Genomic DNA, 26,208 nt, shown 5'->3' on the forward strand with positions numbered 1-26,208 from the left:
TGCTGCTTGCTGGTCTGTTATAAGCCAACAAACCCTAACTGTGCCCTATGCTGTTTACTCTACTGTGTACGATACACTTTTATTGAAGTCTGACCTGTAAGCTAAACGTAATGCCTATTACACTGCAACTCACTACCTATATTCAATGACCGTTATATGCACCATCATCCAGCCCCTGCATCAATTTTTAATGCCACGGCTGTTCTTTTACTCTGGTCTGCACACAGTTAAAGTTAGTGCACTTGTATTTGTACAATAGTCTCGCCTGTATCCTATTGAACATGCATAAATGATAATGGCTTGTATATGTCTGATCCTCGCCCCGGAGAAAGAAAACATTAGCAATACCACCCTGTCATTAAAGGCAGGAAATATGATTTTTATGCTTATATTTCATAGCATGCTATGACTGTACAGTGTTTATAATCAATGCCTCAGTTTCCAGTCCACCAAGCCCAGCGGAGTTTTTAAATCCACCATCTGCAAAACAATGCTTGTCCCCAGGGAACTGAATGTATTAGATATTGGTTGTGAAATGACTGAATACAACACTGACCTATATTCTTAAGCAAGGTCATGCCCCTGGGCCATGTAAGTGATTATGTTATCCCTCTAGATGGTGATACCCATTAGTAACGTTGGAAGTACAGCAGGCCAATTTGTTTAAATGGTTGCCATCTAGGCAGGATATCAAAGAAACTTTTAGTGTATTAAAAGATTTAATACACTTCATATAACTATAGGTGAATGTGCAAGAGAACTTCGATTTCTTGAAATTATTCGACTCTTCCACCACTATGAAAGCTGTCATTGAAAAACTCATTTTAAATTATTACATAATTTTAAAATGATTGGCATAGTTGATAAGTGCAACCCAGGTAAACAAGTTTGGCAATTCTACTAGCTGGATGCACAGAATTTGTACTGCAACTCTTGCATGCTCAGCACGAATAGACAATTTGTCCAGGCATCCTGCCCCATTCAAAGCCTTTCTTCCAGGGATCCTCCTAAGCAAAAAATATTAATGGGAACAAAACATCCCGAGATAATTTATAAATTACCACATCCTCCACTTCTAAAGAAGCCTGTCAGCAACACGCGTCAGGTGGTTTGGATGCAAAACGAGCACTTTTTATTTCCTTATTTCCTGTATTTCTAATGGATATCAATACTTTAGTATATTTATTGTTTTACTTAGATATTATATTAAAACTGAATTTTATATCCATTTAATTCCAGTCTCTTAGCCCACTACTATCACCAGTTTGTCTCTTTCTTACCGAACATAATAACCCATCTATGTGGTTATTTTAGATGCTGAGGGTTTTTTCTGAGTAAAAACACAAATCAATACCTCTCAGCAGTATGGTTTTTGTAGGTCCCTCCTGATTTACGGACACTTTCCTGGGTAGCTGCCCCACTGCCCTGTTTTTGGAGACCGTGGGGAGCATGGACTGATTGGGGAGATCATCTGATGTAGGGAGGTGCAAAAGCAATGCAAGCTGCCACTTTGCCTACCCACAACGTTAGTGTTGCCACATAGCTATTCAAGTAAGCAAGGCCATGTCTCGCACCCTAACCATTTCTGGGACTGGCCACCCATTTCCAAACACATGTTCTCTGAAAATGTTGGGTATTTAAGAAAATTATTTTAATTATTTTTTATAATTATCATATAATTTATAATAAATTCAAGTAACAGGAACATAGTGGTGTTTTATACTAGTCATCTGATCAGAATGTAAAAATATAGGGCATAATTTTGTGTTATGCTCTTTCCATGATGAATTTATAAAGTGAGTTACAATAATCATATGAACGCTGGCAAATTTAGGATGCAGGATTCATTCACCTGTAATAAAATATGTACATGAACAATTAGAAATACAATCACTGCATTGCTGGTTAGGTTATGCATTAAAAGTCATGAAGTATCAAATCCTTCCTGTCTGAAGGATTCTGAATGAATACATACATATATATATATATATATATATATATATATATATTTTTTTTTTTTTCTTTTTTTTTTTACACCGATGAGCCATAACATTATGACCACCTGCCTAATATTGTGTAGGTCCCCCTTTTACTACCAAAACAGCCCTGACCTAATCCACTAGACCTCTGAAAGTTGTGCTGTGGTATCTGGCACCTGAATGTTAGCAGCAGATCCTTTCCTTCAAGTCCTGAAAGTTGCGGGGCGCGGCCTCCGTGGATGCATTCTGGTGCCATGTGTTCTCCAGGTATCCACGTGATGTAAAGATAAACATGATTTATCAGATCAGACCACCTTCTTCCGTTGCTCAATGGTCCAGTTTGTTTGCTCACATGCCATTGTAGGTACTTTCGGCAGTGGCCAGGGGTCAACATGGGCACCCTGAGTGGTCTGCGGCTACACAGTCCCATACTCAACAATCTCCAATGCACTGTGTATTCTGATAACTTTATTTCAGAACCAGCATTACTTTTTCAGCAATGTGAGCTACAGTAGCTCATCTGTTGGATTTTAACACCCCCCACACACATGCATCAATGAGCCTTGGCCACCCATGACCCTGTCGCCGGTTCACCGCTTTCGCTTCCTTGGACCACTTTCTATAGGTATTGACCAATGAAGACTGGGAACATGAGCTGCAGTTTTGGAGATCCTCTAACCTCGTTGTTACAATTTGGCCCTTGTCAAAGTCTCTCAGATCCTTATGCTTGCCCATTTTTCCTGCTTCTAACACATCTATCACTTCTAAGATGTTTTAACGGCAGGAAGAATGGCGCATTGGCCCCTCAGGCTCTCCAATTGGTCTACCTCAGGACACATATATTTATATTGACCACCTACCTGAATCGCCAGCCGCCGGTACGGAGGGAGACCCCCCTCCATAAACCAGCAGCCTCAGCTGCCGGTATGAAGGAGAGAGAGACCCCGGAGGAGAGGGAGACCCCCCTCCATCAACCAACAGCCGCGGCCAAGGAGGAGAGGGAGACACCCCTCCGTCAGCCAGCAGCCGTCGCCACAGAGGAGAGGGAGAACCCCTCTATTAGCCAACAGCCACAGCAGCTATTACAGAGGAGAGGGAGAACCCCCTCTGTCAGCCAACAGCCGCAGCAGCTGTTAATGTTGGTAAGATCAAGAACTGCAGACACCTATACTTATAGATTACGGTCTTGCCACACTCAAGATGGCCGCCGGAATCCACCAAATGGGAAGTGACATCAGACTTTTCATATTTTGGCGCCAATACCTCTAATTGGTGCGTAGTCACTTCCCATCCTTTAAAAACCCTTAGTGGTCATCAAGACTTTGCCCTCTGATGGTTTTATAGTGCTACTCCTAAGTGCGCGTTCTAGTTTTGTCTTCAGTGTTTGACCTTGGCTTGTTTCTGTTTACTCTGACCTCCGGATTCCTGACCTTGGCTCGTTTTATAGTATTTCCTGACCTCTGGCACCCTGACCTCAGCTTGACTTTGATCTTGCACCCGTCTGCTCCTTGTGTCCTACCTGGAACAGTGTCTCTAACCTTGCTGTGCGTGACATATAAATATGTTAAAGTAAGCATGAAATCTAAAAATGAGAAGTATATTGCTCTAAAGTTTACTGATAACTTTTGTTATGTTACTTCCAAAACAATATATTTGCTTGGGTTTCCTTATTATAAGTAAACTGCTTTTTTTTTTCAAATCAAATTTGAAATCTGACCTTGTAAATTACACTTCTCTGACTGTGACAAGAACAGAAAACAAGAAAAATATGTCAGTCAGGCAGAACTGTGTTTATGAATCGATTCCTCAAACGCAGAACACATTCAGCCCATGGCTCTAAATTTTCTGCATGTGGATAACGCAGGGTCTTTTTCTTCATAATATAATTTTTTATGTAAAAACAAATAGACTCATTTTTTTTATTAAAAAATAAATATTAACACTTACCCCAGGGGATTACTCATTTTTTTTTTTTTTTTTTTTATTTTTTAATAAATAATGCAGTTTGAAAACCTTTTTCCTGAAACCTCTCAGCCAAATTGTGCCTCATTTTTAACCTTTTCTTTTTAAAATGGAACCTAACTGCAAAGGTGTCTCAAGGGTGATCGTGTTATAAATCTATGGAAATTGTAATTCAGAGGGCAATGGGAAAATACGTTTTGATGCCCACAAGGTCTAAAGCTGAAATCCCTTTTTTACTATAAAATTCTAGTTTTACATTCACTTGTACATTATGAGAAATATTGATCATGCTTGGAAGTAACATTACTTCAAACAAAAGCTGTAGGGTGTGTGTTTCATCTCAGTGGGGAATATAACTTCTTTTTATATGTAATTAGCTGCTAGAATATGTCATTCCAAACCGACTTTGCAAAGATAAGACACATTAATCAAATGTTTTGTTAAACTATAAACTTTCTTGATGAATTAGTGAGAAGCAAAATGGTGACATGTCTATCTATAAATAGCAGCTTCTATTTTTTTTATTGGATTATGCTAGTTTTAAAAATGAGCAATCATTAATATAAATGCCTTGGAGGTGAGAGAGGAGGATATTATAGAAACTTTCAGTGTATTACAAGATTTAATAAACTTCATGGGGGAACAAAGTCATTCTTCATATAACTATGACATGCTTGTTTATTTTTACGATATGAAAAAAGACATCATGGAAAAGTTGAGTGGTATTGGTTAATACAGTTAAAGAGAATACCATTAAAATGTGAAGAGTTTAATATTTGCTTATTTGGTTTCATAATGAGTAATTAGGTTTGAAGTATTCACTGCCCCCCCCAACAATATGACTTATTTCTCAATTTGTGCCTGGGGGTAGCTGAGTAATGAAGCATAATATGGCATTTTTTTTAGACGTATGTGACTCATGGAACTGTTTATTAGGGATGGATGTTGCTAGAAGTATATTAAACGAAAGTAACTCACAAATAACATATGTTATGTGTTGACCTTACTCCTTCCTTAAACTTAAGGATATCTTATGTTATCACACAGAACTTAAGCTTTGTCCAGTGAACCAGAGACTGTAAACTGAGACCAGCTATAAGGATTTTGGGGGGAAAAGTGTATATATTTCTTTTTATGTTTTTTTTTTTCTTGCACCAATAGGCGCATCCCCCATCAAACTTCAGGTGTCCAATCTGGACCACCTTTGCTTAAGGACAGGCTAGAGGAAAGTGAGTGGGATAAGTTTATCCCTTATGAGGTAGTTAACCCAAATGCCAGGATATGGCATCATATTCTGGAGAGGAAAGGAGTTAACGTATCAGTTGGCATCCCTAAAGAACTGTCTTTATGGATTTTTTTGAAGGACTGAAGGCAGGCTGAAATTTGGATAAATTAGTGGAGAGATGAGTAAAAAAAATTAGTCTGGCAGCCCTTTAACAAATTTACAGGTTTAATCTATTATGTTGTAAATGTGTGTTCACAAGTCCCTACAGTCAGATTAAAATATATTTGAAAATTAAGTCTTAAAATGCTCTTGCATCCTTTGCTTCTTTCTCTGTTATAAATGAACTGATAACACCCCCAATAGTTTAGGTGCCCAAATAAGGAGCTGGGGGTGTGGTTAGAGGCAGGGAGGGACAGGACTAAAGGCTGGGATGGTAATTCACCCACCTTATCTGAGAAGCCTCCTCGTGCCACTCAGTTGAGTGACAACATGGAAGCTCCTAGGGTCGGTCAGAGGAGATTAGAGTATATGCCAACTTTTTTCTTAAGTGATATAAATATTTTGTCCCTTAATATTGTCTGTAACAGAATAACCTTCCATACAGGGCCATCCAGATGGCTCCAGCCTGGCTGTCAAAAAAAGATAGCACAGGTAGGAACTCCATTGATTAACTAATCCCATCGATAGGATTGCTGCCAGGAGAATTAAAGGTTGGTTTGTATACATGTATCTGTTTATCTATGTTAATGGAGTCCTGTGGATATATGAGGCTATGTTTTACAACAATAAAATGTGCATTCCTGCTGTACTCAATTGAAGGTAGTTGTGTCTACTTACTGGGTACACATAGCAGGGTTCCAAGGTGCGCATGCTGACTGGTGCTGGAAGTGATTTTGGGGACAACAGGAGGATGCATCTGGGTGATCTCTGGGAGTTACCACAGCTCTCTTGGTGAACCTGTTACATTGTCTATGAAGATATTCAAGACTGTCTAATGCAATATATAAATATTGTGCAGCACTATGATCTAAACAGCATGTCGAGGCTATAACAAATAATTCATTGAAAGCACAATAACCCTTATTTTTCTCCAAATATGCTCTCTGTTTACAGCAAGATAATTTTTTTTAAAAAATACAGTTACAATACCCTTAATCATTTATCTTCTTACTGAGCCTTTGGGAACAGATTGCAGTGTTTCCATGGTACATAATAGTTTCATTGCTTAAATATAAAATACTGAGTATGCTTTTAACAAAATATATTTATTTGTTGTATCAGTGGGGTGTACTGCAGTAGGTTAAACAAAATGTGAAAATGTTTATTTGTCTGTTTACCATCACATAACATGTTGATGGCCTATATCTCGGTAGGGTAACAGATGTTCTAGCATCCCATAATCATGACTCAGGAGGCATCAGTGCCTTTTATTGTCAATGACAAGAAAAAAATATAAGTCATATGTAGAGTTTATATTCCAGGATTCAATAACATAGACTATCTCACACCTGTGTTTGTATAGTATGTTTTTACTAAGCTGACTCTGGTTCAACAGATACATAAATATGTATAAATAAGTATTTTTGCATTTACAATGATTTAAGTAAAATATCTCTCTCTCTCTCTCTCTCTCTCTCTCTCCTCTGCTATCTCTCCCCCTCTCTCCTCTTTGCTTAGATTGGAGATTTTAGGTATCTCCAGTTTATGCAATTTAATAGTTGAAGGTTTGCAATGTCAAATCAACAAGCTTATAATGTAGAAGTAGGAGCTGTCATGTAGCACTGCCAGATTAGTCCACTTACATGCATTTCTAGCATTTTCTCCCATAGTGGCAGGATTCAGTTCTGAAACCTAACAAACAAGAGGAGGTTGTTACACGAATGTTTTATGTTACTGTACTTAACATACTTTGCCCATTTAATGCAATATTAAGGAAAAACCAAGATAAAGTATGGAGTGGCATACTCAGAAAGGCAAGATCTTAATGTAAATTTATTTAAGCAAATGAAACTGAAGGTATAGGAAATAGAAACAAAAGCATGGATAAATAGTATGTACTGTTTGCCATATAAAGCAAGGATAGATTCAGTTTTGAAAATGAAATAGGTCTTTGTGAATTTGTAATCCTTACAGTGAAAAGGTAATGTTTTTGGAAAGTTATTATTAGCTGTTGATTACAAACTCTTATAACATCTGAAAATCAGTGTCCAAAGATTTATATGTATTCTATTTATTTACTATTTAAAATTTTTGGAAGACTGGTGAACCCTCTGGGAGTGTTGACAACTCCAATGAGGAAGAGACTGTGCAAACAAAAAAAGTCATCCACGGGAGAGTTGCAAGGCGAAAACCACTGTTGACCAAGAAGAACACAAAGGCTGGTCTCACAAAAACATCTTGATCTTCTCTAGACTTTCAGAAAATCATTTTGTGTAGAAGAGCCTCATTACATCGTACCACCAAACACTGCGATAGTCTGTGGCCGCTTTGCTGCTTCAGGACCTGGGGACGGCTTGCCATAATTTTGGTCTCTACCAGAGATTCCTGAAGGAGAATGGCCGGCCATCAATTTGTGTCCTAAAGCTCAAGTGCTGTTGGGTTATGCAGGAAATGATCTGAAACACACAAGCATGTCCACCTGAATGGCTATAAAGAAAGAAAATGAAGGTTTTGGAGTGGCCTAGTCAAAGTCCTAATTTGAATCCCTCTGAGATGATATGGCATGACCTCTGTACTTTCAATAAATGAAATAATAATTTAAAAGTTGCATTTTTTGTTTACTTGCATTGTCTTTGTCTTATAATACAATTAGTTGGATGATCTGAAACATTGAAATGTGACAAATAAGCAATAATAGAAGATATCGGGAAGCAGCAAAATACGTTTTTGCAGCATTGTATATATAATGTTATGTAGACACTACAGTTGACATGATGCATCCTAACCAACTGTGTATTGCTGATCACAGTGACAGAGAAAGTGATTGTTTCCAAGATTTTCCTCTAGAATGATGAAGCAATTTTTCACATATCCCAGCATTTATCACCTATCGGTTCTGTATTCAAATTGAATTTACTGCTTGTCAGTCACTTTAGCATGATAAATTATTTTCTACCCACAACACTATAACTTTTCAATATAAACCTGCACATAAATCCAAAATAAAATTTCTGCTTGAAGAAAATGTCTTAGATATATTCTAGTATTTTAAATGCTGTATATATTTGCAAATGTAGTTGGGAAGTGAACAGGTGATCAATATTTTATTTTATTAGTTTTATTAGCGTACTATTGTATATTGTATCTTATTGTATTTTAAGATTAAATGGATATTGTGTCTAACAAAAGGATACCTGCCATTATATACTGTAACAGTCTTTCCTGCCTTCAGTATTGTTGATCTAAAAGACCTTATGACGCCTCAACATGGTTATAAAGATAAAAGCTAGTGGGAATTTAAAGTTGTTTTAGTGACAATATAATTTATAAAGTGACAGAAGGACATTATTGGTATTAACATTAAACGATACTTTGTGATTTAGACTTTGTGCCATAAAATTCTTGTTTTTCAAAAAAGTGTTCATAACATTCCTTGTATACCATGCCCATACATTATTTCTGCTATAAAATATTTACCAATCCTTGATGGTATTACATTAAGGTTAACCCTGTGCCTATCACATGCATGACAACTGTATCTCGTTTCCTTCACCCTGTTTGATGTGGGTTGCAGGGAGGTAATGAGATAAATCCCTGTATTTAAAACCTACATATAAAACTTACCATCCATGCTTGATGGTATGGGGGGATTAAAAAATTATCAATAACCTTATAAGAGGCATGAAGCACAGAGGTACTTCAGATGCTACCTCATACCTGAAAAACATGAAGAGTAAACTTGCAGGTGGTAAATGAGTAAATCTATCTGTACCATTGATAGAGTTAGCATTTAGCCAAACCAACATGTTCCATCTTGTTTACAATATCTATTTCAATAAGAAACCACTCGGATAGTTATCTATTAAATGTTTCAAGTGCAATGGACAAAATCAATGCATTGCTCACATATTTAAAGGTATCTCTCTCTCTTTTGCAGCTTCATTCAGACTTGGATAAGGGTATTGGGTCTGTAAAGTATACCCTTCTTGGCGATGGAGCAGGAACAATTTTTACAATTGATGACACAACGGGTGACATCCATGCAATTAAAAGTCTGGACAGAGAAGAAAAGCCTTTCTATACGCTACGTGCACAAGCAGTGGATATAGTTACAGGAAAACCAGTGGAGCCGGAGTCAGAATTCATTATCAAAGTGCAGGACATTAATGATAATGAGCCAAAGTTTTTGGATGGTCCTTATGTTGCCAGTGTTCCAGAAATGTCTCCAGTTGGTAAGTTGGGCATTTAACTTTTATTATTTTGTCAGTATTAAGATCTTGACATATATTTAATTAACAAATAAATGGAACCAGAAGACTGAGGCATGAAACAATCCACACAACGTCCTGTAGTAGAAAAATGAGCAAGATGCTAAAATGTTATCTCTGTAAGAAGGTTCATTTTTAAAAGCCCATAGTAAAATATTAACACGACTTTCAACTTAATATTTTCTGATTAGAAAAAAGATAATGTTGTTACATTTATGTACAGTAGCATGGAATCTTGCTACACCCTTCTCAAAACATAGGGGACTATTGTGTAATGATATTTTGGTATATTGGCAACTTTTGGTATTAAATACATTGCTTTACATCAACATATGTAATGAGATGTTCATAAGAATATATAGCCTGTGCTTGTCAGTCTTGTTGTCAACCATATCATAGGAAATATAACTACAAGATGGTAGAGCTATACTTATCCTAGGGTGACCACATTGACCATGTTTGGGACCCATACATTTTATTATTTTCATTAGTAATATTACAGAAGGTCTTACAAATATGGTACAGTATGTCCTTTTTGCAGATGATACAAAGGTCTGCAACAGTGTAGATTTATTTAAGTAAATTAGAAGAATGGTGAGAAAGTGAGGGTGGCTGAAGTTTAATGTTGATAAATGTAAAGCATGCACTTGGGACATAAAAATCCCAAACCAGAATAAAGCATTGGGGCAACTGTTCTGTCAATGACAACAGAAGAGAAGGATTTAGGATTAAGTATTTCTGATATTAACAGGATCCTGCCATCTTTAGCTTGAGGGGGGATGCAATAGAAACACTTACAAAAGGATTAACAAAGTACAGGAGGCAAGCTTATTTGAAAGGAGGATCAATGTTAGAACAAGGGGTCATGGTCTAAAACTAAAGGGTCAGGGGCTTAGATGTAAAGTAAGGAAGTCCCTCAGCAGAAGTGGTGGAGACTAATCAGAGGCGTATCTAGGGTTTGGCAGCTATGGCTCGTGCCATAGGCGCCATTTGAAAGGGGGCGCCAGTGAGCGGCTTTTAAACGCCGTCTTTTTTTTTTTGATGCGGAGGAGAGAGAGGGGTGCCTAGCAACGGCTCGGCGCCCCTCATTCTCCTCCACGAGCCCTCTACCTCCGTCCCGGTGCCGGCATTTGATGCTGAGCACCGTAATATGACGTTATATTTCGGCGCTCAACAGTGAAGCAGCGGGCACCAGCGAGCGGCTTTTTTGATGCAGAGGAGAGAGAGGGACGCCTAGCAACGGCTCGGCGCCCCTTGTTCTCCCCCGCATCAAAAAAAAAAAGACAGTGCTCGCTGGTGCCTGCTGCGTCACTGCTGAGTGCCGAAATATGACGTCATATTACGGCGCTCAGCAGTGAAGCAGCGGGCACCGCAGCAGTGCAGGAAGACAGAAGACTCCCGTCGATGGACCTCAAGGTGAGAGAACTACAAAGGGGGAGAGGAAGAGGGTAGTAGGGAAAGGGGTTAGAAAGTGACAAGGGAGGGAGAGGGGGTAGTAAAGAGTGTGAATTAATGTGTCAAAGTTTGGACAGGGGCGCAATTTCAGTGCTTGCCATAGGCACTATTTTCACTAGATACGCCTCTGAGACTAATACAGTGAGGGAATTGAAACAGGCATGGGTTAGACATAAAGCCATTTTCACTATAGGGCCTGTCCATACACCGACAGGGGTTTAAACCCCATACATCAGGAAAAATGGGCAGACTAGATTCTAAATTCTATGTTTTGAGGGCACCTAATTTTCACACATTGCTGACCAGCACATGTAAAGTGCTGTCCCCTGCGATATGTAGAATGTAAAAACTCATAGAAGGAAACCAGTTTCTCAGCTATACATCTTAGACACTGGAAGACAGCCCAGTGTGGGGGTTAGCAATATATAAAATGATGTGTCCTCAAATGTTTGGACAATTTGGCCACCATAATTTGCCTGCTTTTACAGTCAAACATTCTCCTGTGGTCACAGCAATGAGCTGTGCAAGGCAGTGATGAATCCTGGCCTCCATAGACTTTATTAAAAGGGGCTGAGCGCCCCTAAGACACAGCGCAGATATGGCATCATATCACTTCTTATTGTAACTTGGAGACTGGACATGGAGAAAAAGTGCACTGGGACACTACGCTGGGTCAGGCCTAGGGCAGCCCCAAAGGTAAATGCATTACTGGTGCAAGGAGTTTCTGGATTTGAATATAATAGTTACACAAGTTTTGTTTTTAACCTGGATATTGGATGAATCCATTTACTAGGTAGCCATTGGCTCATTGCATTACTAACATAGGTAAAACTTACTAAGCATATATATATAAGGCTATATGTTTTTGATTACGAAAAAAAACAGTATTTTGTTTATATGTGTCATAAAATGCCGTATGCTGTACTGAACTAAGTACTGAACCAAATATTGGCAACATTTTGTTAAGTGTCATCAGAGAGGAAGGGTGGAACCAAAGCCTGACCTTAGGAGGGGCACTCACACTAACACACACCCAGACACTCTCACTAACGCACACATCCATACACTCATACCAACACAACTAAACACACACATTTAGAAACTCAGAGCAGAGAGACAGAGGCCTCGCGCTCCCACTGCAGGACTTCTGTAAGATTCTGAGAAGAGGGAAGAGGGGGTAGATAGTGAGAAGGGGGAAGAGGGGGTAGATAGCGAGAAAAGAGGTAGTAAGAATATTGAAATAAAGAGTGAGAATGAGTGAGAATGAAAGAATGAATGTGTGGATGAATTTTATGAATAAGTGAAAGAATGAATGTGTGGATAAATTGTGTGAATGGGTGAAAGAATGAAAGAATGTGGATGAATTTTGTGAATGAGTGAGAGTATGAATTAATGTGTGGATGAATTGTGTGAATGAGTGAGAGTATGAATTAATTAATTTGTGAGAATGCATTACTGAATATGTGTAAATGATTTGTGTAAATGAGTGAGAAATGTGAATGAAAGTGTGAATTAATGAGTGACTGTTGGTTATATGGAATGGTTATATGGCCATTTCCAAACCATGTTAACTCCATCACTCTACAGTGAGAGATTATTCAAAAGTGGAAAACATCCAAGACACATCCCAGCAAATTCACCCCAAGGTCAGACCGTGCAAAAGAAGTTGTAAAAAAACCAAAAGTTATACCTCAGACTCTACAGGCCTCTGTTAAATGTTAGTATATGACAGTACAAAAAAAAAAACTAAACAAGTATGGTTTGTTTGGAAGGATTACTAGTAGGTTTGCAAAGTTGGATCTGAACAAACCACAAGACTTCTGGAACAATGTCCTTTGGACAGATGGAGATGTTTGGCCATAATGCACAGCGTCATGTTTAGTGAAAACCAAACACAACATATCAGCACAAACACCTCATCCCAACTCTCAAGCACAGTGATTGAGGCATGCTGATTTGGGCTTATTTTGCAGCCACAGGACCTGCGAAGCTTGCAGTTATTGAGCCGACCATGAACTCCTTTTTATACCAAAGTTTTCCGGAGTTAAATGTGAGGCCACCTGTCTGACAGCTGAAGCTTGGCCAAAATTGGGTCATGCCACAGGACAATGATCCAAAGCACACCAGCAAATCTACAACAGAATGGCTGAAAAAGAAAAGAATCAATTTGTTGCAATGACCCAGTCAAAGTCCAGACCTCAAGCCAATTAAGATGTTGTGAATTTAACTTTGTAAGAGAGCTGTAGATAAGCAAATTGCCGCAAACCTCAATGAACTAAAGCAACGTTGTGAAGAAGAGTGGGACAAAATTCCTCCACAACGATGTGAGAGATTGATTACTTAAACTTATTGCTGCTAAAGGTGGTTCTACCAGCTATTGAATCATATTGTGTACTTAGTTTTTCACATATGGCTTCTCCATTTTGGCTTTATTTTTGGTGAATAAATCATGACACAGCGTAATTGTTATATGTAAAACCATAGAATCCCTGATGGTACTTCCAAGAGGCAGTGGGGGTTGTCTACACGCATCGCGCAGACCTTCCCCGACTGCCAGAGAGGAGAATTCCCTGCAGCGCTGCAAGGAATTCTCCTCTGGCAGCCAGGGAGGGTAGACAACCTCCGCTGCTACCGGCACTTCTGTCGGCACTCGGGTATAGACGCCGGTGGAATTGCTGGCAGCAGCGGAGGTTACCAGACAGGAGGATCCAGGTCCCCTGCAGCGCAGCGGGGGATCTAGATCTTAGTCTCATAGACAGACCTCTTTGAGGTCTGATTATAAGACGACCTCGATTATATGACAAGGGGTATTTTTTTAGAGCATTTGGTCTAAAAAAAACTCATCTTATAATCGAGCAAATACAGTAAGTAAGCATTTGTTCTCATTTTGACTTAATTAAAATGTTTTTTTTATAGATAAAAACAAATTAGCGTGTGAACAATTAAGCACACTACATCAGAAAAAAAACCTATAAAAATATCCTGAATGAAAAGGTGCTTTTCTAAGCAAAGATTTGTTCATAATGTGTAATTTTAGAATTCATTTTTCTTGATTAATATGTTCCTATAACGTTCTTAACATTTTTACCTCTTCCCAATAATATTTCTTTATTACACACACAAAGTATTTTGATTGCAAAAGTTCACAAAGTCATTGCATGGTTGAAGTGATTTGTTTGTCTTGTGATCACCACTATGAACTTTTTTTTTGGATATGACCATACTACTGGATGATGGAATGATTACCCATTTATCACAGGAAAGCTGCTTCAGCTCTGATGAGTTTACTGAGGGTCATCGATATATGTCAATCTTGAAGTTTATCCATAAATTTTGTATGTGAGTCAAGTCTTGGCTGATAGGGTTACTCAGCATTATCCATTATCTTCTTATTCAATCATTGCAATGTGGATGAGGTATTTCTTCTTCAAGAATTTAACTTTGGTTACCCCCTCCATCCCCGATCATCAGGATATTTGGATGAGTATCATATGGCAATGGACCACTTTATTCATGTAATTTAGTAACCTGCTTATTAGAGTCCATTTCTATTGGAGTAAATGGGAGCAGAAGCAGCCAGTCTCATGTATGCTAGCTGAACGGTGGCATGGTACTTATTGTAGACATATAGATTGCTTATCTTAATATACTTAGTTCACTGGCCTGTAGCAGTAAAATGTAGCAAAGAGTATATGAATACGTGTATTATTAAATATTGTATGTATTAAGAGTTTGATTCACAATGAGATGGATTATTATATGATTCCAATTGTATTGAACACTAACCTTTGATATATGATATGGACATTTTAAAGAACTTTATTTATCCCTTTTATACCGCACATGGGAAATATCCATTTATTAATTACATATTTTCATTGTAGGCTGTCTATGAATATTACAAATCTTTTCAGATGATATGATGAACTGAAAAGTTCACAAACTATTCTACGTGAAACTTCCAGGCTAATTATCTTTTTTGTAATGTGAAGGCTTTATTTAGACAGGACCGCAATTAACAGATTACTGTAAATTGTAGAATTCTTACTGAAAAACTTTTAGCTTAGTTATGTCGACCTACAATTCTACTAGGACCTCATTAACAACTTTTTTCCTTATTTCATAGGGGATGTTTTATGAGTCATGTTTACGCTTGTAATTTGTAATTAAATCAAATTTAATTTCATTTGACATCCTAAGGGTCACTATGTTTTAGTCAACTTTGTCAGTCTCCAGTTTCAGCGTTTTGTTCTGCCCTGGCTAAGAACTATGCTGAATCAGAATGTTACTCAGATGAAGCATCTCGGGGAATGCATTGTATTCTGGAATAGACCATAATCCTGACAAGTTCAAGAAGATTTATAGAAATGTTTAGATTTTCAGTTGAACTTCTTAAGTTCCTTCCTTCCCACATTGCTGGCCAAAAACAAACAAACAAACAAACATACAATACAACCCCTGTACATACTGCCTTGCCATTTTGCAGAGTGCTTTGTGAAGGCTGGCTCAATCCATAAAGAGGCAACAGCCTGTGAGCTATTTTTGGCTGTCTGCCATAAAAACATACCTTTTTTAAATTAAAGTTTAATTTATTTATTAATTTATAGCGCCAACAGATTCCATAGCACTGTTACAAAAAGAGGTAGTGAAAAAAATGACAGTTTAAAATGACATAACACACATTAACACATACTGAGCCTTGCTCGCCTAAGCTTATATTAAGAAACGCCAGATTGTTCAGCTCGTATAAAACTCCATCTACATTATAGTGGCCAACCAACATTGTATCTTGTTGTCACATTAATCTGCAGATTACAATACCATAATTTACTGTTATTTACTATTTGTTTTAAGTTGTTAATAAACGGAATCATTCAGTTAATGATGTGGCATTTATCTGCAATAACTATAATACAAAGGTAAATGACATTATGCAATAGATGGATGAATAGATAGAAAGTCAGTTTTTTTTTAATATTCTGTATATAGATACTGACAGTTCTGGATAAAATTCAATAGAATGACAGATATTAAATTACCAGGCGCTACATTTGAAAACATTGCTCAATCTCGGGTAGCGATTGAAACCTATGAAATGTCAATCTTGATAGCCTGCAGCGCTTTTTGTATATTACTGAAATTATTTTGAGCACAATGTTGTAAGGTACTGTATGTGCCTAGTGCGTGGAAGTAGATAAGGATGCCCAGTCCTGCCTGTAATCCAGTCATTAGTCAATAAAAGACACAAATGTATTCATATTAATTTGAAAAAAAACACAAAGGCAACATAAAGGCACCATACCAAACAGATTATGAGTTAAACTTCAATATAAACTGAATTATATTGGTATTCAATGTGCATTGCCCAAAAGGCAGAATGAATACCAAAACTGGAAGTGTGATCTCATACAATTCCCATGAATAAGTCAGAGCAGTTGCTGGATCTATAAAAAAACTCCTGGACCTCAGAAGTTGATTAATGGACAGCAATACTGTCATCGATTCAGCTTGTTCTGTAGTTTGGATGCTTCTCAGCAGTGTTGGCCACCGTTATTGGGTATAATGCTAAACTGGTGTCATAATTTATTACGACCTTGACATGTGACCATCAAATAAGATCTTTTTTGACAACATCTTTTGAGTGCCAGGTGTCAGAACCCATTTTTTTATAAGCCAATTTCTCCAGTTTAGCTATAGGGGGATTTAGCTAAGGAAATAAATGTATTTTTTTTTCAGGATATGTTAAGCTATTCATAGACACTTCCATCACATCATATAATGGTAAACATACATGCATTATTCTCCCTTTATAAAGCAATGGAAACGGTAAAAGTAACTAACTGGTGGTGCCAGCTCACCCCTTGTTGCTGGAAAAAACTTGCTAGTGTTGGCGCTTCATAAGGAACAGGGATGCCCCTGGCCGAGGGTCAGCTTGTGCATAAGGAAGAGGCAACACTAAAGGTAGACATGAGTAAGGAGTGGATAACCATGGTACTGTTAGGGCAATATGCAAACAGCCAAGAGTTAAATAAGTAATATAAATACATGTGTACAGGGGACCTGGAATCCCTAGATATATCAGAGCTGCTCATCTGTTTAGCTGGATACTTGACTGAAGTAGTGCTTACCCGTTAATAAATGGGTATTTAGAATCTGTTGTTGTCCTGCTCTGTTATGAAAGACTAGAGAATCAGAAGAATATAAAGGTACTAGATATATAATTGTTGGGATCTAAATCAAAAATGTAAAAAACAGTACTGCTAGGATCAGTCTAATACATAATTTATTGCTATCATACTGAAATCCATACCTCTCACAAGAACAAAAAGCACAATCAAACAAACTACATTTTGTTTTCTAAATAAATCTCAAGATCTTCAGTACATATGTTTACCAAAAGTATAATAGGCTACTGAGTTACTCTGGTATTACAGACTACATGCTTTCAATTTCATGCATTTTTGGCCCCTATTTTAAACAAAAAATATTGGAGGTGCAGACTAAGACGTCTGTTCTGTGTGCATAATAATATCAAAATAAAATATGGAGCTGTTATTCAATTCTTTTCAGGGCTGGTTTTTATTCCAAGTAGAGTAAAATGCACCAAAAGTCTTAGCGTAGCCCAGGACAGCTGTTGCCTCTTCTGCCCTCCCTATGACAGTCCTTCCTTAACCCCCCATATGGTTGTACATAGTTGTGGCTTGCACCCACAACATATGTCAGGGGTTAAACGCCATAAGTATAGGGTAAAACCCTACAAATATAATACTCTTTTTGCACCTCTAGTACACCTGTTTTTGAGGGCTACAACATCATAAGGGTCTTTCTTGGTGACTGTATCAAAGCTGTAGCCCACAAAAGCTCCTAAGCCAATTTTTACTTAAATTTACTTAAAAGTAAAACAATTAAAAATAATGAAAACATTTGTGTGCCTGTTTTTATTTTATTTATTTATTTATTTGTAATGAACAAGGCATCCATTTTATTGCAATTACTGATTTGTAGAGTTTAGCAGCATCAGATATTTTTCCTGGATTCTGGCAAACTAATCCCACAATAGATTACCAACCACTTAAAAGACTACATTTGCCGCACCTGATCCTTGCGCTCCTGATGTGTCGTGAATCATACAATCTCAAAATGTTTAATACTGTTACAATATTTTAGAATTATGAATGGCACAATGATTTAATAAATGCATATCAAATACGTTATCTGTTGGCCCACAACGGACTGATTATAATGATCCTAAATTAGCCAAAATATTTCTTTTGGCTAGCTCTAAAATGAAAATCTTTCAAGTTGAAATTGCAGTTTGATATTACGTTCAATTATGCTTCAGGGTTCATAATTTTGAATTATATTACGAAGTAAAGTAAGGTAAACTTTGAGGCAGATATTTCTAAGCAATTAAAGAATTAGTGACAAACAAAAGAAAGCTTCTGTAAGGGACAAACAAAATACATATTTTACATTGTTACAGTAATATTTTTAAAATATCCCTTAATTGACTAGAATACGTGCTTCTTGGGTGCATTACTGTAATGAGGGGTGAGACCTGGTCTATGATAAGAAGCACTGCACGTAGTAGTAAAAAGAATTTAATAAGACCTAAGTTTGGCTTTGTCTAACTTAAATAGCCCCTATTATCTTTTAAATAACGCCGCAAATTTTATAACCCAAAGGTTACTTCATTACATTAGCCGGTTAGAAAAAAATACATTTAACACATTAGGCATTACATCTGCTGTATTGGCTTGGACAAACAGTGTAGGCTAATAGACTTGCTACTGTTGCATCCCCACAAATCCAGGACATGTGTGAACATTCTTTCCAGAAAACAGTGCAAAATAGGTCAAATATAATTTTAATTCAAGGGAATTCAATGAGCAAACTGTAGTTTGAACTTCAAAAATGTTTTATTAAGAAATACGTGGCTTGATTCAATAACCTTTCTAAACTGTGATGGTAACATTAATCCCGAGTCAGTGCTTGCGGACAATAATCTGTAAGAAAAAAAAACATACAGGATTAGCAATACTTGGATGGATACATTATACACATATACTTTAACCATAATACAATATTGTCCAGAATCCACATGGCACGTCTAAAAATAATTACATACAGTAGGAAGTTGGAATAAAAACTTTGCAGAAGTGAAATAGGAAAGAAAAAATGCAGTATACGACAGTATTTAAGAATTCAAGAAATTACATAGTTACATAGTTACATAGTTATAGTTATATAGGCTGAAAAACGACATGTGTCCATCAAGTTCAGCCTTTCCTATATCTGTTAATTTGTTGCTTTTGATCCAAAAGAAGGCAAACCCCCCCAGTTTGGGTCTTTCAATTTTGCACTAACCAGGGGAAAAAATTCCTTCTTGACCCCAAAATGGCAGTCAGATTTCTCCTTGGATCAATAAGCTGTTTCCCCATAATTCCAGATTTTTCGAACGAATAGTGACATAAAGTCACAATTTTATTAAAGACAGGAGGCGAGTATTATGCTTTACTTACTTTACTACTCTCAATAGCAGCAAAAATGGAGTAAACTTTTTTAAAACATATATAAAGAGAAAAAACTTATCAAGTACATATACATGTGCATAACATAACCTAGATAACTGATAACCAATCATAGTGCAGCACAGGCTATAAAAGGTAAAGTCACAGACTGTAGTTCCTCTTTCTTTCTGTGACCGTATATAATGAAACAACAGGTAACATGAAGAAAACAATAATCTCTTCCTTGAAACTCAGCATAAGAAGAGTACTAGAGCCGGAATTTGAAGAAAACGGAGGGACAATCCAAGAGATGAATCTTGAATCCGAAGGGCATGGAAAAAATAATCAAGCTGAAAGGATAAAACACATGCTGTTAACAAATGTAAACCGGACTAAGAAATATATAACAACCTGCGGTGGGACTACTAAATATAGTCATTAGACATATAGTAAGTGGAGGGATAATACTCGCCTCCTGTCTTTAATAAAATTGTGACTTTATGTCACTATTCGTTCGATAAAATCTGGAATTTCATTAAAGAAGAGAGGCTCATATTATGCTAGTTTAAAGCTAACACTGACATAAAATAAAACTATACAAATACGTGACTAGAAACATGTTGAATGGGTTTAAAATAAAATGTTTTAAAGGTAGACTCTGCAGACCAACTGGCTGCTTTAATAATGTCATGTAAGCTACCGCCTGCAATGTAAGTCTTGGAGGTCATTGCGGCGCGTGAAGAGTGCGCTCCAAATTTAGTAGTATCAATCCCTGCCCTAGCCATAATTAACCTGATCCACCTAGCTATAGTAGCAGTGGAAACTGGCAAAAAGGGCTTTCGAAAAGAAATGAGTAATTGAGTACATGAGTGTGATCGCAAGGGTTTAGTCAGCGATTCATATATTTGTAAACATTGCACAACACATAATTTTGGATTATGTGGGAAAGCAGGGTAAAAGACCTCAGCTAAATTAGTCTTAGTGCGTCTAACGACATTAAAACGTACACCATCAGGACTAAAGATTCTATTTGAGACATCTAAGGCCTTAACATCAGAGACTCTTTTAAAAGAAATCAAACATAACAAGGTGGATAATTTTAAAGTCAAATCTTTAATAGACAATCTATCATTATCTTCCCAAGATAGAAACATGTTAAGGATTAAGTTTACATCCCAAGTGTCTTGATATTTAGGAACAGGAGGTCTCTTCAAACGGATACCTTTCATCAGTCGACAGACTAATGGATGTTTTCCGATCGGCACCTGGTCCACAAACATATGTTGAGCAGAAATAGCAGAACGATATACATTGATGGTTCGATATGCTTTGCCTTGGTCGTAAATGGATGACAAGAAATTCATTATTCATGGATTAGGTGCACATACAGGATCCAAGTTTCGTTCCACGCACCAGCTAACCCAAATTTTCCAGGCTGATCGGTAAGTACTTCTGGTACCTGGTACCCATGCCTCTGATAAGAGTTCATGAGTAGATGTTGAAAAGTGCTCGTGGAAACCGGATTCCCGGAGATCAGTCACGCCATGAGAGAAAGGTTGTTCTGTAGAATCAGTGGGTGATGATCCCCTTTGGAGTTTGTCAAAATATTCTGCCACCTTGGAAGTAGACAAGGTGTGTCCATGGTCAATTCTAGAAGATGGGGAAAACGTCCAGAATGGGGTGATTAGGACTAAAGTTGCCTGTTGATTTTCGACTTGAGACAGAACCCTCGGGATCATGGCGAACGGTGGAAAGGCATAATTTGTGCCGATGGACCAATCTTGAAAGAAGGCGTCCAATCCTGACGCTTCTGGGTCTGGGCGCCAACTGAAAAACTCCGGTAATTGCGATTTAAACGAGACGCGAACAGATCGACGTCGAGAGGACCCCAGAGATGATAAAGCTGATTGAATATTGATTTGTGTAGTTTCCAATCGCTGTGATCCGTTATGTATCTCGAGTTCCAATCTGCTATCACATTGGATAAACCCGGCAGATATTCTGCTTTCAGAGTGATCCCGCGATCCAAGCAAAAATGCCAAAAGTCTTTTGACAACTCTGCCAGTTCCTTCGATCATGTGCCTCCTAGCTTGTTGATGTATTGAACTGCTGAGATATTGTCCATGCGAAGGAGGATACAGCAATTGACGTTGTCTTTGGCTAGACTTTTCAAAGCAAAGGACCCTGCCAATAATTCCAGACAATTTATATGAAGATCCGCTTCCTCCATGGACCATTTCCTGCATGTAGAGGTCTGGCCTGCTCGAGCTCCCCATCCTATGAGGCTGACATCCGATTCTATGATAAAGTCTGGAAGAGAGTTGAAAATGGCTTTTCCATTCCATGCAGTTATATGTTTGAGCCATCAAAGGAGTTCCTCCCTGGCTTTGATGGTCAGAGAAATTTTGTCGGAATATGCTAAGCCTTGACGAAGGTGTCGAGCCTTCAACCTTTGAAGCGCACGATAATGAAGCGGAGCTGGAAATACAGCTTGGATTGAAGATGATAACAGGCCCACTATTCGTGCCAGCAGACAAAGGGATTACTTCTCCTTGCGAAGAACTGCTTTGATTTCCTTGCGAATCATATTTAGTTTTGTTGACGGTAGACTGAGAGTTTGATGAATAGAATCTATCGTAAACCCCAGGAATTCCATATGGGGAGATGGTCGGAGATTCGACATGTCCTAGTTGATGCAGAAACCTAGTTGCTGAAGCAAAGTGAGCGTCCAAGAGGTATGAATGTGGATAGTTTTCCAATCCTGGGCCATGATGAGGATATCGTCCAAATAAATGATGAGACGTATCCCTCTGCTCCTGAGGTTTGCCACCACTGGTTTCATCAACTCGGTGAAACACCAAGGCGCTGAAGATAGACCGAAGGGAAGGCATGTGAATTGCCATTTCGTCCGTTTCCATATGAATTGAAGGAATGGTCTGGATTCCGGGTGAACAGGTACTGTAAGATATGCATCTTTTAAATCTATCTTCACCATTAGATTGTTGGGCTTCAGGAGGTCCCTTAGACAGTGGATTCCTTCCATCTTGAAATGATTGTACTTCACCCAATGATTGAGAGTTCTCAGGTTGATGACTGGTCTCATGCCTTGTTCTTTCTTCTTCACTAAGAAGATGTTGCTGAGGAACCCTGGAGCATGAAAAGGTACTTGTTGGACAGCACCTTTGGTGATCAATTCTTGTATTTCGTTGTCTACAAGTCTGCTTTCTTCCTTGGAGAAAAGGAAGGGAGACAGAAGACTTACCTGTTGCGGCCATGCATAAAACTCTATTCTGTATCCTTTGATCGTGAACTGAGTTCTGGCCAGGTCTGGAAAAAATGGGCGAGTCTGCCACCCAACAGAACATGAGAAGAATTCAAAGGAAAATGTCTTACCTGAGGAAGGTGTTCTGAGGAAACCTCCCTGACCCCGAGCACGCCATGGTCTTCCCCGTGACGGAAAGAATGGGTAGGATTGGTTCCCAGATTGGTAAATGGACTGATACCCGGGTTGATAACCGGAATAGCTTCTGCCTCTGTTTGAGGAGGAAAGGCCTCTGTAACCCTGTTGGAATGAATCCCCGTGGCCGGAAGAGCGGCCTCTTCCAGCCTGGCCAAAAATTTGGGGCTGAAAAACCTTTTTTAGAGATGTCTGGGCCTTGTCCAGAGATGAGAAGATGCCTACAAATTTCCTAATATTCTTTAGAAACTCATCCCCGAATAATAAGCCATCAGCAGATGGTCCTGGCTCCTCAGTGGCCATATGGGCCAATTGAGGGTCAATTTTTTTTAAGATAGACCTACGTCTTTCAGAGGATAGTGACACATTAGCGTTCCCTAATAGGCACATTAATCGTTGCAACCATCCACGTATAACATGGACATCGACAGGAGTCTCTGTGTTAAGGGACTCCTTGGTTAGATCAAGCATTTTAGTGACAGGTCCAACCAAATCCAAAAGCCTGTCTTGGCAATTTCTAAATGGTCTATCCATCCCTTTTTTGGGATCTTTGCCAGATTTTTTCAGATATTGGACAATTTTCGGATCAAGTTCTGGCGTCCAACAAGCCTTATTAGCCAACGTTGGACGGGGGCATTCAGCCCGCATTTTATTCCTAGAGGCCTTGGTTAAAGGTTTCCGGACCCAATGCTCTACAAATTTAGCTACAGTGGAATTTGGAGTCCATTCGGCTGATCTAGGATGCCTGATCTTCTCAGGATTAAAAAAGGGATTCCCTAAGGAATCTACTAAGCCAGAATCTGAATCTGATCCAACCTTTTCTGAAGGATCACCAGTATTGTCGGCATCCTCCCATTCAGAGTCAGAATTATGATCAGGCTCTAATTTATCATCATCCACCTCGCTATCACTAGTTTCAAACGAGACTGGTTTCGCTCGTCGAGAAGGTTTACCTCTGCTTTTTTCCTCCTCCCGGAGTCCAAGTTACTCTTTTTAGAAGAGTAAGTAGTGGGACCGTCAATGTGTTTCCTCTTCTCGAGTTTTTTGCGAGGGGTATAGTGTTCATCTGAATCACTATTAACATCAGCTACAGACCAAAAGGTTTCAGCAGGAGATAAACTAGTTTTCTTACTCTGAGGCATAGCTTTAGACATTGCCACAGCAGCTGCAACAGATTTGGTTAGGGTCTTTTGCATATTAATCATTGCTGCATTAACAGCATCCTGAACAGACTTCTGGACAGAGGCATCCAAAAGGGCTTTAATTTGCTCCTCAGGCATGTTATCAACTATGTTAGATAAGTTCTCTTGAGAGGAAAGTACAGATCCTTTAGAGGTCATGACAGATATAAAGGATAATAATCTGAGGGGAAATATTTTTGCCACAATATACTTATATATATATATATATATATATATATATATATATATATATATATATATATATATATATATATATATATATATACTATACTAATAACTGAGGGTAAAAGACCACAGGGAACTAAAGGCCAATGAAAACTAATAGAAAAATTAACTTCCCACACTAAGGGGTAAGAAAAGGCAAGCTGACAGGCTAAACTGATATTTCTGACAGGAAAAACGCTGTATTAGCTGGGAATGGAGCCTGCCCAGTTAGAAATATTCATAAGACCTGTTTTCCCGCCCAAATTAGGAGGCGATACAAATATACAGGGACTAAATGTATAAAATAAAAGGTACAGAGATTCAAAATAAAGGTTGTAAATATGATAAATATAATAATATATCACAGAAATATGAAGGAAATTAGGCTAGCACCAGAATTTTTTTTGTCTTGAGAGAAACACAAAATTGTACTTATCTCTGTGCTGGAGCAGCAAAGAAAGAGGAACTACACTCTGTGACTTTACCTTTTATAGCCTGTGCTACACTATGATTGGTTATCAGTTATCTAGGTTATGTTATGCACATGTATATGTTTTTTCTCTTTTTATATGTTTTAAAAAAGTTTACTCCATTTTTGCTGCTATTGGGAGTAGTAAAGAAAGCAAAGCATAATATGAGCCTCCTGTCTTTAATGAAATTACAGATTATATCCCCGAATATTATGTTTTCCAAGTATCCATCGAGTTGCAGTTCCGATAAAACTGCCTCTGCAGGCAGAGAATTCCACATCCTTATTGTCCTTACTCTAAAAAACCCTTTCCTCTGTCTTAAACTAAATCTGCTTTCTTCCAGTCTAAATGCATGACCACGTGTCCTATGCATAGTCCTGTTTATGAACGGATTTCCACACAATGGTTTGTATTGGCCCCGAATATATTTATATAATGCTATCATATCCCCTCTGAGGGGATCCTCACTTTCATCCTAATATTTTACAAATAAACTAAATGTTTGTATTACAAAAAAGCATGCATTCTTCAGAAATGAAAGAAGAAGAAAAAAAACACCTACCTGAGGTAGAAACTGCAGCCCTGCAGTTACAGATTCCCTCCTACTCTGTTGCATGACAAATCCTGCCACTGATTGGCTGCTCATTACACTTGGCTGAAATGAGCTTCAGCTGTGGCAGCAACTTGTGCCAATTCCAATAAGAAAGTTTCCTTTTAGCTTATAAGCAACACAGTGGTTTAGGTATCATTGAATGTATAAGTGCAGTAACCGGTTGTTTTTTTTATTAATTTATTATTTATGCCCTGGGAGTTGAATTTGATTGTTATCAAGCCAATGGACTCCATGGAATAATGTGTTTGTCTTTAAAAGACCACGACATTGGACTGTATGACTAGCGTCACATTTTAAGGAATAACCCACTAGTCGAGAAAACTAATTTTCTATTTTTTTATTCAAGCCCAAATTCTGTGTGAATGTAGCGACATGATGTGTTTTGACATTAATTCGCCACTAGATAAACAATGAGCAAGTCATTTTATTTTGTTGATATATCAATTATATGTTTCCTATGAAAGCATATATCTTTCAGGAAAAAGAAGTTCATTTTATAGATGACATTTATGCCAAAGCCAGGTTTGTTCTTTACAGTGATAATAATAAGCAAGGAGAAGGTCAAACACTAATGTATAATAATGAATTTTATTATTAATCTGTCTACACACACAAAGGATCTAAGGAAATGTATTCTTATTAGAATAGCTTTGCTCTTAATCATGTTAGGTTTGCTTTGTAGAAGTTCAGTATAAACAAGTTTC

At 38.0% G+C, this 26,208-nt stretch overlaps 1 protein-coding gene across 1 annotated transcript in view; it reads left to right on the forward strand.

The window, feature by feature from the left end:
• The window catches only part of CDH12 (cadherin 12), a 75,729-nt gene that overhangs the window by 18,156 nt on the left and 31,365 nt on the right, over positions 1 to 26,208 (forward strand). The window contains exon 2 of the mRNA XM_053466514.1: positions 9,263 to 9,557. Within this exon, the coding sequence (XP_053322489.1) occupies positions 9,263 to 9,557 (295 nt within the window). The remainder of the gene's footprint in view (positions 1 to 9,262; positions 9,558 to 26,208) is intronic.

This window comes from Spea bombifrons, chromosome 5, assembly GCF_027358695.1.
Source record: "Spea bombifrons isolate aSpeBom1 chromosome 5, aSpeBom1.2.pri, whole genome shotgun sequence".
Taxonomy (NCBI): domain Eukaryota; kingdom Metazoa; phylum Chordata; class Amphibia; order Anura; family Pelobatidae; genus Spea; species Spea bombifrons.